The sequence below is a fragment of the Echinops telfairi genome, unplaced genomic scaffold (genome assembly GCF_000313985.2).
Source record: "Echinops telfairi isolate 266 unplaced genomic scaffold, ASM31398v2 ScPeMD7_1713;HRSCAF=2227, whole genome shotgun sequence".
Lineage (NCBI taxonomy): Eukaryota > Metazoa > Chordata > Mammalia > Afrosoricida > Tenrecidae > Echinops > Echinops telfairi.
Window position 1 is genome coordinate 16025190 of NW_022105611.1, and position 12044 is coordinate 16037233.

Genomic DNA, 12044 nt, shown 5'->3' on the forward strand with positions numbered 1-12044 from the left:
CCTCACCACCAATTTGGATCACTTGTTGTTCCCTTGTCCCTGGGTTTGTTAACACCACTTCCTTTCCCCCGACATCCCCCTCTCCCATGTCCCCCCGGACCTGTCGGTCCTGTTGTTTTCTCCTCCAGATTGTTTATCCAGCCTACCATATTTAGACAGATCAGTGGCGATAATAACATGCACAAAAACAAGACAGAGCAATACCAAGCAACAATATACAACAAAACAACAACAAACCAATGACAAAAAACAAAACAAAACACATCAAGAAAGAAATGTTTGTAGTTAGTTCCAGGATCGTTTGTTGGCCTTTAGGGGTGTTTTCTAGTCCAGTCTGTTGGGGCACCACATCCTGGCCCCAAAGTCCTCCTTCAGCATTCCCTGGGGACCTCGCTGCTTGGTTCCCTTGCTGTTCTGTTGCACCGCCATTTTGCCTTGGTGTGGCAGGATCAGATCGGGTGCATTTCCCACACTGTCTCTGGTGTTGTCCCCTGTAGGGCTGTGGGTCAGTGAGGGGCGCCATGAGTTAGACCAGATTCACTGGCACCTAACAACAACAACAACAGAGTTTTTGCAACCTATATAATCATGGGAAGGAACCCTGGTTGTGTAGTGGACTATGCACTGAGTTGCTAACTGCAAGGCCAGTGGTTCGAACCCACCAGCTGCCCTGCAGGAGAAAGATGAGGCTGTTTACTACTATAAAGATTTAAAATATGGGAAACCTAAAGAAGAAGTCTGTTCTGTCCCTAGGGTCCCTGTGGGTCTGAGTCTACTTGATGCCAATGAGATTGCTCTGGCTTTTTGGTTATATCATCTTGGGAAGATAAAAAGGTTCTTAAGTTTCTGCGTACGTACTTCACTCAACAGCGTTTTTATTTGCCTGTGCTCATTTCATCCTGGCTTCTCTTGAGTGAACAGCTTCCCTTCAGTCTTTGGTGTTGGGGTTTGGTGAACTCTCTTGGGTCATATTTGATGGGTAGTGAATCTGTGTATGACCTAGCGATTATTAGCCTCGGGAGAGAGCTGATGATGATGAGCAGGATAAAGTCCATTTTATAGATGAGATAATTAGGACTCATTAAGGTTAAACTCTTAGAGCAGCTTTGAGTAACAGTCAGGAATTGAGCTCAGATCCTCATGTAACCAGAGTCTTATTTTCTTTCCACTACACTGACCCCTCATCTGATCCAACTCCCCGAAGACCTGCTTTGTGGCTTTTATTGTAAGCAAGTAGAACTTACTGACGTAATGGGCCCTGTTGGGAGTTTGAAGGCCTGGGAGAGGTAGTTTAGATGGAGACACGGAACGGAATTCTCATCAGTATGTGCCAGACCCATGCTAAGTACTTTCCATGTCCTATTACTAGTGTGCGGGTTTTTGGTTTTGTTTTTTAATTTAAAAAGTTGTTTTCATGTACATTTTAGTCATTGCTTTTTCTCCCCTATGTACAGATGGGAAAACTCTGGCACTGTGTAATTAAGTAACCTTTCTTGCTGTTAAAAAGTAGGAGAGCCTGGAGTCACTTCTGACTCTGAATCCTCTGATGTGAGGCAGGCACAGAAGCGTCAGTTAGATGAAGGTAGCTAATTTCGATATAATGGAGCAAGGGCTCAAGATGCACTGGACCTGTCTGGTTTTAGTACTGATTTTCTCTTTAAACTTACATAGCTCCTGCAAGAGACCAATTCCACAGAACAATCTATCTGGATGACTAACATGTGGTTAATGGGCCTTGATTCCTGGTGTTTGTTCTGGAGGAGTTTTCCTGGGATTGGATTTCCACACACAGAGCATGTTCATTTGTCCCACAGCCCAGGGATTGTGGTGTCGGGTAGCAGGCAGTGCGTTGCAGTTTCAGCAGGGATGAAATGTTCACATCTTCACATCCTCAGTTAAGATGACGTAATTACCAGATAAAGTCTCTTATTAATTGAGAAAATAATTTATTCTTTTTCCACAAGACATACTAATGCTAATTCCTCCTGACACTGAAAGTCTAGGTGTTTTTTAAAATCTCAACCCACAATTAAACTATTGTGATTTTTTTCCCCCCTCTTGCTGTTAATTTCCCTTTAGATCATGGAAGAGACCTACAAAATGGAATTCATGTACAGTGGTGTGGAGCATAAGCAGGTGGTGATTGTGCATCACATGAGGCTGCAGGCCAAAGCCTTGCATCTTATAGTGACGGCCCGGACTACTCGAGGGTGAGCTCTGGGGCTGGTAGCAGGGCGGGCACGGTCCTTTCAAAGACAATGCCAAGTATTTCAGGGATATCACCAAGGGCAGTGAAGAGTGAAATTTATTTATGAATGAATCATTGATGTTTAGCAAATATTCAGGAACAAATGAGCGATTCAAATGAGAAGCCTGGAAATTGATCACATTTCTTGCCTTTGCTCAGCCTCCTCCCTGGCTCTCACTGTCTGCAAAGTGACGGAAGACTTAACTGGCATCAGAGACATTCCCTATTGCTCCACTAGATAGATTTCTTCAAGTACATTTTCTCTTCTACGGGGACTGGTAAGCTTCCTCTCAGGCAGAATAGACAAACTAAGAGAATATGCTGTGGAGTCAAGTCCTGACTTCTCCACGGCAGCAGTTTAATAATGGACAGGTTTTTAAACTGCTCTGTTTAAATGATAGGGAGTTAATGCTACTATCCTCTCGTTGGGTTTATGTGTAAAACAGGATACTATACATAAAAAGAATTAACATAATAGCACATAGTAAGAGCTCATCAACTTTGTAATGGGAATTATATTTCGTTGATTGTAAGGTACATGTTTTAAATTATTTTAACTAAATTCAGATAATTTGATGGTATACCTTATGCCTCAGTTTAATTGGAAGTATGTCTTGTATCTTGCAATTCCATAAAATAGAAGTGGATCTTATGATTAATGGTATCACCAATTCAGTGCCATTCAGGACTTAAGTAGTTGTTGCCTGCTGATAGCCAGATTTGATGTTCAGTGGTAGAGAAAAACAAATATAAATGTTTAAGTAAGCACTCAAAATTGCCAGGTTAGGAGGAATGTTTTTCACATAATAATGACCCGATAGATCAGGTTATGATTTAATCTCCATGCTATCCAAACATTCTTTTAGCAAATATTTAATGCCTACTTTGGGCCAGTCACAGCTGACAAAAAGGTCTAGGCTTGTGTGATCTTTATGTTTCATATGATGGTTGTCAAACGATAGAAGTATTACAGGAGTGAGTGGTGGTTCTTTTGTAATCTCCTTGTAAGACAGTAATGGTGAGCACTGCTTGTGTGCCACTGCAGGCTTCCCGAACATGCATGTGCTTATTCGAACATGCATGTGTTATACACACATGCGTATCGGCACATAAATAGGACTCTTCCGCCCACTGTGCTTTAACCCAGCACTATAGTATGCTCATCTAGAAATATACCATGTTATAAAGATACTAATGTATTTGACCTTACTACCGCTGTATTGTTTCTTACTTGCATATATCTTTCTTTTTTTCTTTCCTGACTTTTGCTGGGCCATTTGTTTCCTTTGCTTGTTTTCTTCTTCCAAGGGCTGTCAGGCCACAGTACTTGTATTCGATTCTTGACTCCAGAATCTGGAAACTCTGACTTCAGACAAGTTCCTTCATACTTCTGTGCCTCGGTTTGTTCTCTGAAAGTTACAGTGGGATATTATTTGCACCTATTGCTGCCCCCTAGGGTTACTATAAGAATTATTGAATGTAAAGCCCACAAAGTACTCCCCGGCCCATTCCTAGTAAACATTTTACAAATGTTCATAATAATAGTATCATTCTCCTTATAGTCCAAATATAATGAATTCATATTTGTCATTCAGCATAAAAAATTAAAGAGGGTCTCATTATCTCTCTGCCTCCTAGATCGTTTTAGCATGTTTTATTTGGTCAAGCATCTCATAGTGTTTAAATAATTTGGAATTTTTATTTATATCTTTCTGTAATCTGTCTTATTTAGAATTTTTTCTTTAAAAGGCACAAAAGATATCACTGGCTACATTACAGAATTCTTTACCTCTCATTTACCCACCCTCGTTCTTTTTATTTTGTTTTATTGGCACTTAATCCATATATCACACAATTCAGTACTTCAATCATATCAAGAATTGTACACTCATTACCACAATCAGTTTTAGAACATTTTATCCTTCCTCCCCCATGGTTAAAATCACTTTAAAAATGAGTTATGTAATCACCATCAGTTCAATTGAGTGCTTCCCCACCCCCCCCTTTCATATCCATTGTTTGCCCTCCAACCCCCTCATCCTTTTTGTCTCCCGCTCTGTGCTCCTTCCTCCCCTGTATACCCTTGCATCAGTTCTTGTCTCTATGCCTCTACTCTTCCTGTGCTTCCAAAGTGGAAAACCCAACAGAAACCATTAAAAATAAATAAATAAATAAAGTGGTAAGGATAAGATAATAATAATACAGAGAAAATTCAAATAGTGTGTAAGAAAGAAAAGACAACTGTGAATGTTTAAAAGGCCAGGAAAGACATTTTTGTCATGGAACTAGCAAGAAATACTTGTACCTAGACCAGTTTCAGGTTGGAAATAAGAGGGAGGTCACCTGACCATGCTGTCATGTTCGATCCAGTATAATCACGGTTACAGTGATCTCTATCAGATAGTAAAACTGTTTGAGACCCTTGCTGTGGCTCCTGGGGATCTGCCAGTTGCTTAATCAGGCTAGATACTCTGCAAATAGGTTTTGGGCTCCATAGCCGTCTACAAATTGGGTGTTTGCAATTTAGGCTCTGATACTTTCCCTTTGTCATCTTTGAATTTTGTTACTGTCTTTGGATCCCACAAGCTGGTGTGCTTCCATGTGGGCTTAGTTGACTTCTCACTTAGATGACTGCTTGTTTGAATACAAGCCTTTAAGATCCCAGACACTATTCTGATTGATAGCTGGGCACCATCTGCTTTCTTCACCACACTTTAGTGTAGCACCCCTGTCTTCAGTGATCGTTTCATGAAGGTGAGAGCATTGAGCAGGGCTATGTTATCAGAAATAACTGTTCTTGGATTGGGGCTAGCATTAAGTGGGGGCCAGGAATCCATTGGCTTGTCCCTGGGATATACATGGCTCAGGTTTACTTTGGCCACCTTATTATGACAAAATCAAAAACCCTTAAGACCAATTACCCCAATAACAGCAACAAACCAACTAGTAGAAAAGAGACAAACAAACAAAAACAAGCAAACTTAAAGCAGGGAAACAAAAACTTCCATCAAAAAGAAAAATAAATCGTCAATCATCCCGCAGGCCACACCTGTTCTTGCCTTACCATAGTTGCCCCTTTGAAATTCTTAATCGGATTCATTTCTCTTTGACTAGGACACATTCTCCATTCATTGCTTTTTAGAACAAGTCTGCAAGTATTGCACTCACTGAGAACCTTGCGTGTCTGAAGCTGCCTTTCCTGGGCCCTCGCACATGCGTGGAATTCTTTCACACTGGGCTGCCTTCTCTGAGTGTGTAATGTGCCAGGCAGGATGTCAGTTGTCAGTCTGCCTTTCTTTTCTTTGTAAGTAGTTTGCTTTTCCTGCCACCGAGCTGTAGACACTTCATTTTCCTTTTAGAATTCAGAAATTTCACCAGGCTATGTGAAGTTTCCTTTCACTGTTCTTGTTGGCCTGAGGTGAGACTTTGAAGTCTGCACTCTATTTTTAGGTCAGGAATTTGCCGCCTTCATGATTGCTCTGTGATTGTGGAGTCTTAGAGGCACCTCACACTGGAGCTTTCATTATGTGGGTGTAGGATCTGCTAAGTCTCTTGCCTGCATTTAAGCTTCGCTCACTTAATCTCCCTTTGTTCTTCCCTCAGTGTTTTGGGTAAATTCTTGCATTTGCTCTTTTAGTTGACCATTTCAGTTGTCATCATGGTTCATTCTACTGTTCATCGTCCTGTGGGGTTTAATTTCATTCTTTTTCATTCCCAAGTGCTCACCTTTCCTAGTAGCAGTTGCATTTGCTTTATCAGGCATTGTCTTTTCACATCTCTTTTTCAGTCTCTCGGAGGTTGATGGTGAATTTTTTAAAAAATTTATTTTGTGCTTGCTTGCCTTGAGTTTTGCTTGTTTATCAAGGTCTGGCTGGCCTTTACAGCTCCTGATTATCCTTCTAGCACCTGGTAATTTCCCATTGTTTCTTTGTCCTTGTAGTTGGAAGTCTAGACTAGTTTAAATTGGCTGTTAGGTAGACTTCCCCAGCATTGGAGGTCAGTGTTTCACTCCCCTGAAGGCCTTCACCCTACCCTGCTGTTCCTCCTCATACCAAGGGAAAGGGGGAGTTTTCAGTGACAGAGCCCAACTTCTGTGCAGTAGTGGAGAGCCCGCTTGCTCTACTCACTGTGGAGCTTGGAGAGAGTTCCCAAATCTTTTGGTATCTCATTACTTGGAAGCTTTCCAAACTAGTTCTGTGTAAGCAGGCCAGAAACTGACACTGCTTGGCCAAATTGCTTTCCTTTGAGGTTCTGCTTGGTTGGTGGTCTCCCCTCCAGCCATCCTTCCCCTGCTGCTCTTTGATGTAGTAACCTATCAAATTTCACTTCCACATCTGCTAGATTTTCTCAAGAGTTAAGCACATTTTTAATGCTCCCATCTTTTGAGGAAAAGAATTCAAATGGATGTTGCTTACTCCAGAGTTGACTTCCCAGAGCCCTCGCCCACTTATTTATTCGTCCAACAGGGAGTATTCCAGGCACTGAGCAGAGTGCTGAGCAATGCAGTCTCTACTGTTAGGGGACTTTCCGGTTAACACAGTGGTTCTCAACCTGTGGGTGCAACCCCTTTGGGGTCGAACAACCCTTTCACAGGGGTCGCCCGATTCATAACAGTAGCAAAATGACAGTGATGAACTTTATGGTTGGGGGGTCACTACAATATGAGGAAGTGTATGAAAGGGTCACGGCAAGAGGAAGGTTGAGAACCACTGCGTTAACAGAAAGACTAAGCCAGGCTATAAAGAACAGAGAAGCCACATGTTTTCATCTAAGGAAAGAGTTGTGGGGCTTGTTTGTTTGTTTCACTCTTTCTTGGTTAGAATTTAACTTGCCAGTGAAAAACATATTAATGAGAATAAAGTCATGCAGAAATTAAATGCAAGACTTAGAAAGTACATGAAGGTGAAAAAGGGAAATCTATGCATGATTAGTAAATGGCCATTGCCTAATATGTTGTTGGATTACTTAGATATTATTTAGATAGGGAGAAAGGACACCTTTTCCATAAGATTTTGATCTTTGATTAACTTTCTAGGTCTGTTTTCTAGAAACCCGATAGAGTTAGTTTGTCCCCTGTGTTACTAGGCAACACTGTTATGATAAATCATTCCTGCACTAATCTAAATTGCATGTAGATTGGATGAGCTGTAAATGGACTATAATTACTTGGTGCAGACAGACCCTATAGCATTGGGCTTCCTTGAGTATGGGGATTCGTAAACCTGTGAGGCGCCTGGCAGCTATGCCATAGACTTGCTAGCAGAGATCCAAGCACTCATGGGCTTGAAGGTTCTAAACTAGGGTGGTCCCCTGAACTGCCCCTTGGAGATTACAGAAGATAGCTACTAGACGGCCAAGTGGATGCTGAGTGGACCTGTCCGAACTCCCACAGGAGAGGAATGTGCACTGCACCACTTACAAGCTGTACCACTTACTTGCCTTGTATCCTTAGTGAGTTGGGTCCCACGTGGAGCCTGCGATAGTCTTTGTTTCTGAATGGTTGTTGAGCACTGCCATGTTGGGCTCGTGTGCAGATATTTCCCTCCAAATCCATTAGGAGTCCTTCATTTCTCTCAGCGATACTTTTTTACATAGAGGATAAACATGTTTATTCTCCAGTCATGTGGGCTCAAGTTTCTGGGCTTCGTTCTTCATCAATTCTTAGTTTCCAGATTTCATAAGCAAATGATTTATTACTTTATTTTGTATTTCTTTTTGACAGAGTTGACTCCTTATTTGGAATGTGTGAAAAATTTTTACAGGAGGTGGACTTTTTTCAGAGGTAAGCATTTTAATCACCCGTTTGGCTTATTGAATCTTAATAGTACAGGAACATAACACCTATAACTACAAATTAGAGTCCCTTGTTTTGGTCCTGTATCCAAGAGATCGTGCTGTGGCAGTGTGCCCTAGCTTGGGCATTTTCTTCAAGGGGTATATACATTTTAAAGTTAGGGCTTCCCACTTAAACATGCTGCAGAATAAGGAAAACACTGGGGATAATGTCGAGTCAGCTCGCTCATAAAAAAGGCAAGTGTTCTTTGGTAAAACTCCTCTCGGTACCTTTTTGACCATTCTTACCACTGTTCTTCAACTTGATTGTTTTCCATCAGTTACATGTAATTTTGCATCATTTTATAGCTAACTTTTATAGAAAAGATATATCTTCTCAGACTTCTCTATGAAGAAATAGGGTAAAACAGATGACAGTGGTTGAATGGAAAGCTCAGTAAAGAGGTGAGGGTTAAGATGGTAACACACCGGTGGTGTGCTGCTCAAGGGCTGGAAAGAAGACCCTGATGAGATTGTAAAGCACTGGATGAAGTCTGGTACTTCATTTGTTCTACCTCTTGTATTTACATGACTTTACACTTACTTTTTACATTTTTTTTGGTAAGGCAAACAAAATAGAATGTTTATTATTCAAGTGTATTCTTTTCAGTAAATACACTTACCATTCTTTTTTCATGCGAGTAGTGATAACCAGTAAGTAAGCTCTGGCTGCCATCACCGCTGATTCCTGACGGTTTCATGTGGTCAGAGTAGAACTGTGCTCCACAGGGTTTTCATTAGATGATGATTGGGAGGTAACTTTCTTCTAAGGCAGCGGTTCTCAACCTGTGGGTCGCGACCCCTTTGGGGGTCGAACAGCCCTTTCACAGGGGTCGCCCCATTCATAGCAATAGCAAAATGACAGTGATGAAGTAGCACTGAAAATAGTTTTATGGTTGAGGGGTCACTACAGCCTGAGGAACTGTGTTAAAGGGTCGTGGCGGCATGAGGGAGGTTGGGAAGCCCTGCTCTAAGGTGACTCTACGGGAATGGGAACTTATCGCGCATGCTGACCATTTGCAACACCCATAGATTCTAGTAAGTTGGGATACAATATCATTCTTAACCAGCAGGTGCTGCTCTCTAACAAATGGTTCATTATAAATTGGTTCTTTAAAATCCTGCTTAAAATCTGATCCAAGTTCACACCTTAATTTTGGTTTTGGTTCTTTAAGATCGAGTGCCTATTTTAGCACTCTTTGCTTGAGGAGATGTTTTTAAAAAATGAAACGCAAACATTTCTCATCTGTTGTTAACTAGAATTGCTTGGGGTTTTCTTTCTTTTTTTCTATTGTGAATTTGGGTGAAAGTTAGTGCTCCGTTCAACAGTTTATACACGTTATGTTCCATGTCATCAGTTGAAATGAAATAATTATTAAATTTTTTTGAGTAATGATAGCTGGGTAACCATCCACATCTAGTTTCATAGCAAGAGGCAGTTGTTCTTGGAAACTACACATTCCAATAGCCCTTATAATTCCAATCTGGAGGGTTTTCATCAAAAATGGGTTTTGAAATTTATCAAAAGCTTTTTCTCCTTTGTATATTGATATGGTGTGTTACATTGATTGTTTTTCTAATGTTGAACTATCCCTGCATTCCTGGAATTAATCCCACTGGGTTAAGATGTGTGACTCTTTTAATATGCTATTGAATTCTGTTTTGTCTCATTTTGTTGAGGATTTTTTGTATCTTTATTGTTTTTGTGGTGTCTGCCTTCTTCAATAACAGCATTATGCTTGCTTCAGAGAATAATTTAGGGAATATTTCTCCCTTCTATATCTTAGAGTATTTAAACAGGATTGGTGTCAAAAGGCAGCATTTACCTGAGGGCAAAGCAAAGGACTAGGAAAGTAGGAAGAATGGAAACCGGAAACGAGATAGCAATGGTACACTAAAGGGATTGCAGTGAATGAATTGTCTCAGAATATTTGTGAGTTGTTGAATATAAAACTACATCTGCTCTGTAAACCTTCACGGAAGTCATATTGAAAAGTTTTAAGTAAACAAATAATTCTTCTCTTTTTGGTAGAATTGGACCAATGAAGCCATCTGGTCCAGAACTTTTGTTTAGTGATCTTGATTCAGCTCTTTTCTTGCTGTGGGTCTGTTGGTGCTTTCACTTTCCTCTCGAGTCACGCTGGGTAGGTGGGTGCTTCTAAAGTTGTGTCCATTTGACCTAGATTGCCCAATCTGTTGCTGTATAGTTGTTGCTGTTATATTCTGTTTTTAAGTCTTTTCATTTCTGTTGGGCCAGTCATAATTGCTCCTTTCATTTCTTACTTCAGTTATCTTATTATTATTATTATCATTATTTTTGGTTAGTCTAGCTAAAGGTTTTTCAATTTTATTGATCATTTCATAGGCAAAATTCCTCTGATTTTTTTACTTATTGTTGCTTTGATATTATTTCCTGTCTTCTGGTGGGCCTAGACTTATTTACCCTTTCTCGCTCCAGTTCCTCAGTTGTAGAATGAGGCTACTGATTTGAGTTCTTTTCTCTCTTTTTCATGTAGGCGTTTAATGCTGTAAGTTTTCCGCTTAGTGCTACTTTTGCTGCATCCCTTAAGCTTTAGTATTTCATATTTTCATTTCTATTTAGCTATAAGAAATTAGAGATTTCTCTTTTGATTTCTCCTTTAACCCACTGATCGTTTAATAATATGTTGTATAATCACATTTATTTTTCTTTCTGTTGCTAATTACTAGCTTCATTCCATTATGGTTTAAAGCAACAGTTCTTTTGGGGGGTCAAACAACCCTTTCACAGGGGTCGCCCGATGCATAGCAGTAGCAAAAATACAGTTATGAAGTAGCAACGAAAATAATGTTGTGGCTGGGGCATCACCCCATATGAGGAACTGTATGAAAGGGCTGCGGCCTGAGGAAGGTTGAAAACCGCTGGTTTAAAGGTATTGCTATTGCTCTACCAAGTGTCCCCTCCCACTAGGCACAGTGGGCTCTGCTGAGCACCAACAGTGGCTCTCTCAAACTTACCGCCATCGCGCTGAGTCCATTCTGACTCCTGGTGACCCTATAGGACAGGGTAGAACTGCCCCTGTGGGTTTCCGAGACAACAGTCTTTATGGAAGAGAAAGACTTCTCTTTCCCCTGAGAAGTGCCTCATCATTTCAAACTGCTACCTTGTGGTTCATAGCCCAGTGAGTAACCACGACACTACCAAGGCTGCTCTTGGCTCTCTAGAGATCTTCACTTGCCAGATCCAGGCTGCTCTCCACCTTGGTTGAAGAGCGTCCAAGTTGAGAGTTCATATAGGCTACAACTCAGTGATTGCCATTGTTTCTTGGTTCATGGGTCTGGGCACAATTATGGTGAGAGCACTGCCCACCTCTGGGCAGAGGAGCAGCTGCGTCTCTCCTGCCATGCTCCCTCGCCTGCACATCCTCTCTCTTAACTCACCCTTCAGTCGTTGTGCAAATGACACCTCCTCAGGGAGCCGTTTTGGACTATCCCCTTGCATAAGTGTAGCCAGTCAGAACTGAGAGAATAAGTTACTTAACTTCTCTGAGCCTTAGTACATCAGCCACCTCCGAGTCTCAAGTGTTTCTGCCACTTGAACATTTCTAATTCCATGAAAATTCCTCTCTTTCTCTTTCGTCCATTGTTATGTTCCCCAGTGCCTAGAATCGTACTTGGGACTTGGTAAGTGCCGCACACATTATTTGTGTAGTTAATTAACGCTGTCTGTAATATGAAGCATTAATTATAACAGTGCATAAGGTTGGTGGGAGAAAATAAGATCATGTGAAACAAGAGTATATCTTGTATGCAATGAGTATTAAGTAAATGGAAGCTTACATCGGTAAGTTCAGTCTTCGGGGTACTTGTCTGTCTCTCACAGGTTCCCAAACTTACTAGGCATACATCCCTTTTTGTAAAAAAAAAAAAAAAGGAGTTTCAAAGCCCTCTGTGTTTCCAGTTCCTATCTGTACCAGTGTACATC

At 41.0% G+C, this 12044-nt stretch overlaps 1 protein-coding gene across 1 annotated transcript in view; it reads left to right on the forward strand.

Annotated features, from left to right (window-relative positions):
- INTS4 (integrator complex subunit 4) overlaps positions 1-12044 on the forward strand; it is a 108765-nt gene that overhangs the window by 88693 nt on the left and 8028 nt on the right. Inside the window, exons 18-19 of the mRNA XM_004708938.2 lie at positions 2080-2210; positions 7971-8030. Coding sequence (XP_004708995.1) covers positions 2080-2210; positions 7971-8030 — 191 coding nt within the window. The remainder of the gene's footprint in view (positions 1-2079; positions 2211-7970; positions 8031-12044) is intronic.